The sequence below is a fragment of the Temnothorax americanus genome, unplaced genomic scaffold, assembly GCF_048541705.1.
Source record: "Temnothorax americanus isolate GAGA-0224 unplaced genomic scaffold, ASM4854170v1 Scaffold15, whole genome shotgun sequence".
In the NCBI taxonomy this organism is placed as follows: Eukaryota; Metazoa; Arthropoda; class Insecta; order Hymenoptera; family Formicidae; genus Temnothorax; species Temnothorax americanus.
The window spans coordinates 4,082,265-4,085,898 of NW_027509286.1; the positions used below are offsets into that span (position 1 = coordinate 4,082,265).

Sequence of the window (3,634 nt, forward strand, 5' to 3'; positions counted from 1 at the left end):
CCTATATTTCGACATTTAGCGACTAAGGAATGGGTTAGTTGGAATAGACAGAAAGATAGTTACAAATAGCGAATGAGCATAAATAAAAGTATTGTTTTTACCTATATATTTTACGTTGCAAATAATAATAATTTTTGAAAAGTGAAGTTAGAAGGATATGTTTCATCCACTTTACAAAATAAAGTGTGCAAGTAGAAACTTGCACATTGCTTCCTCATAGTTATTAAGTGTGCAAGTTGAAACTTGCACATTGCTTCCTCATAGTTATTAAGTGTGCAAGTTGAAACTTGGACATTGCTTCCTTAGAGTTATTAAGTGTGCAAGTTGAAACTTGGACATTGCTTCCTTAGAGTTATTAAGTGTGCAAGTTGAAACTTGGACATTGCTTCCTTAGAGTTATTAAGTGTGCAAGTTGAAACTTGGACATTGCTTCCTTAGAGTTATTAAGTGTGCAAGTTGAAACTTGGACATTGCTTCCTTAGAGTTATTAAGTGTGCAAGTTGAAACTTGGACATTGCTTCCTTAGAGTTATTAAGTGTGCAAGTTGAAACTTGCACATTGCTTTCTTAGAGTTCTTAAGTGTGCGAGTAGAAATCTGCATATTGGTTCAGTTTTTAAGTGGGCAAGTATATTTTTATTTTTTTATTTTAGTGAATGTACATAATTATGTATACAGGCTCCTAAAGAGTTAGGTGTGCGAGTAGAAACCTGCACATTGCTTGATTAGAGTTTTTAAGTGTTTAAGTAGAAACCTTCGCACACAAAGCTTCCTCTATGAGGAAGCCAAAACAAATAAATACTGAAAATTATACATTGAAAAAAATTAATGCTTCATCATAGAGGAAGCTTTGTGTGCGAAGGTTTCTACTTAAACACTTAAAAACTCTAATCAAGCAATGTGCAGGTTTCTACTCGCACACCTAACTCTTTAGGAGCCTGTATACATAATTATGTACATTCACTAAAATAAAAAAATAAAAATATACTTGCCCACTTAAAAACTGAACCAATATGCAGATTTCTACTCGCACACTTAAGAACTCTAAGAAAGCAATGTGCAAGTTTCAACTTGCACACTTAATAACTCTAAGGAAGCAATGTCCAAGTTTCAACTTGCACACTTAATAACTCTAAGGAAGCAATGTCCAAGTTTCAACTTGCACACTTAATAACTCTAAGGAAGCAATGTCCAAGTTTCAACTTGCACACTTAATAACTCTAAGGAAGCAATGTCCAAGTTTCAACTTGCACACTTAATAACTCTAAGGAAGCAATGTCCAAGTTTCAACTTGCACACTTAATAACTCTAAGGAAGCAATGTCCAAGTTTCAACTTGCACACTTAATAACTATGAGGAAGCAATGTGCAAGTTTCAACTTGCACACTTAATAACTATGAGGAAGCAATGTGCAAGTTTCTACTTGCACACTTTATCTTACATACCTCGTATCGTCTTCTTCTTCTTCTAAAATTAATTCTTTTTCAATTTCTTTCTCTCCATTCTCTTCTTCTTCTCTTCTCTGCTTTGGGTCGGTTTCTCTTTTCCGTTCTCGTTCCATTTCTCTTTCTTTTTCTTGCTCTTTCTGATTTTTTTCCAGTCTCCTAAGTATTTGAGAATTGACATAATGTTCTAAGATTGTTTCTTTAATAGTGACAATCTAAAAATAAAGGAAAAGAGTACAAACCTTTCCTTATTTATTTCCTTGTTTATTTCTTTTTCCCTCGTCTTTTTTGGTTCTTCTTTTTTCTTCTTCTTATTTATTTTCTGCAATTCCATTATATTCTCCTTTTTATCGTTTTGAATCGACATATTTGTTATACGAATTTGATCTGTGAAACAAGCATCTATTGATTGTCAATTTAAAAAAAAGACTAAATAAGTTGCTTGTTTCACAGATTATATTTGCTTTTCGAATACGGGTACTTATAAAAAAACGTAATATATATATTTTGATATACATATATATATATTTCTCACGATACCTAACAAATGGACGACATGGCTGATCGCATGAACGTAGGGGAGGAATATAGAAAAAGTAAGTGAAAATTAATTACTTAGAATTTCCTTATATTTTCTACGCGCGACTTGAATACCGAGTTATCGATGAGTTATTTCTTTAATGTCTAAAAATTTATATGTATGTATAATTTAATAAAGTAAATTTTTTTCTAAAATAGTAATGGAAGACGGTATAGACGAATTACTGGTAAATGCGGTACTAGTTTACGAGAGAGAGCAAGCCGAGAATGCCCGAAACGCTGCCTGATATAACATTGTTTTATTAGAGATCTGTGTAGAGAGAATGTTGAAAAACGGTAAGATTCGAGAAAATCACTAGATTTATAATATTTAATTGTCTTCTTCTTGATTTTCTTGATCCATCTCTTTAGTTTTCTTATGCTTTCGCTCTCTTGCCTCTTCTTCTTCATTTTCTTGATCCATCTCTTTAGTTTTCTTATGCTTTCGCTTTATTGCCTCTTTTTCTTCAATTTCTTCGACATTCTCTCTACACAGAAATATATTTGTTGTTATTTCAATCTCTAATAAAACAATGTTATATCTAAATCAGATTATTTTCTAAAAATTAAAGTTTTTCTTCAGGGATATAAATCTACTTAAATAACCCAGATAGCATGCATGTTGCATAAGACGTCATAAAGATATTTTTAAGATAAAGAAGATATCTTAAGATATCTTTAACATATCTTTAAGATATCTTATGCAACATACATGCTATCTGGGAAAATGATTTTTACCCTGTTTGCTTTTTCTACCTTTTTTCAACATTTTGATCAGCGTTTCGGGCATTCTCGGCTTGCTCTCTCTCGTAAACTAGTAACGCATTTAAAAGTAATTCGTCCATTCCGTCTTCCATTACTATTTTAAAAATAAAATTACTTTATTAAATTATACATACATAAAAATTTTTAGACATTAAAGGAATAACTCATCGATAAACCGGGACTCAACTCGCGCGTAGAAAATATAAGGAAACCAACACGCGCTCACGCAAGAAGGTTACAAAATTCTAAGTAATTAATTTTCACTTACTTTTTCTATATTCCTCCCTTACATTCATGAGATCAGCCATGTCATCCATTTGTTAGGTATCGTGAGAAATATATATATATGTATATCAAAATATATATATTACGTTTTTTTATAAGTACCCGTATTTGAAAAGCAAATATAATCTGTGAAACAAGCAACTTATTTAGTCTTTTTTTTAAATTGACAATCAATAGATGCTTGTTTCACAGATCAAATTCGTAGAACAAATATGTCGATTCAAAACGATAAAGAGGAGAATATAATGGAATTGCAGAAAATAAATAAGAAGAAGAAGAAAGAAGAACCAAAAAAGACGAGGGAAAAAGAAATAAACAAGGAAATAAATAAAGAAAGGTTTGTACTCTTTTCCTTTATTTTTAGATTGTCACTATTAAAGAAACAATCTTAGAACATTATGTCAATTCTCTAATACTTAGGAGACTTGAAAAAAATCGGAAAGAGCAAGAAAAAGAAAGAGAAATGGAACGAGAACGGAAAAGAGAAACCGAACCAAAGCAGAGAAGAGAAGAAGAAGAGAATGGAAAGAGAGAAATTGAAAAAGAATTAATTTTAGAAGAA

At 31.3% G+C, this 3,634-nt stretch overlaps 1 protein-coding gene across 1 annotated transcript; it reads right to left on the minus strand.

The window, feature by feature from the left end:
- Positions 1–423: 423 nt before the first annotated feature.
- LOC143895213 (uncharacterized) lies at positions 424–3,198 on the minus strand. The gene is made up of 4 exons (XM_077402187.1): positions 3,056–3,198; positions 2,779–2,881; positions 1,686–2,510; positions 424–1,602 (listed from the first exon to the last, which is right to left on the minus strand). The coding sequence occupies exons 1-3, from the start codon at positions 3,102–3,104 to the stop codon at positions 2,354–2,356; spliced, it is 309 nt and encodes a 102-aa protein (XP_077258313.1). The 5' UTR covers positions 3,105–3,198; the 3' UTR covers positions 424–1,602; positions 1,686–2,353.
- Between the last annotated feature and the right edge of the window lie 436 nt (positions 3,199–3,634).

Coding starts and splice junctions, on each gene's coding strand:
- LOC143895213 (XM_077402187.1), bottom strand. CDS start 3,104: ATGGATGACATGGCTGATCTCATGAATGTAAGGGAGGAATATAGAAAA. Junction 2,882..3,055: donor AAGGGAGGAATATAGAAAAA/GTAAGTGAAAAT, acceptor TTTTTAAAATAG/TAATGGAAGACGGAATGGAC. Junction 2,511..2,778: donor GATCAAAATGTTGAAAAAAG/GTAGAAAAAGCA, acceptor ATTTCTGTGTAG/AGAGAATGTCGAAGAAATTG.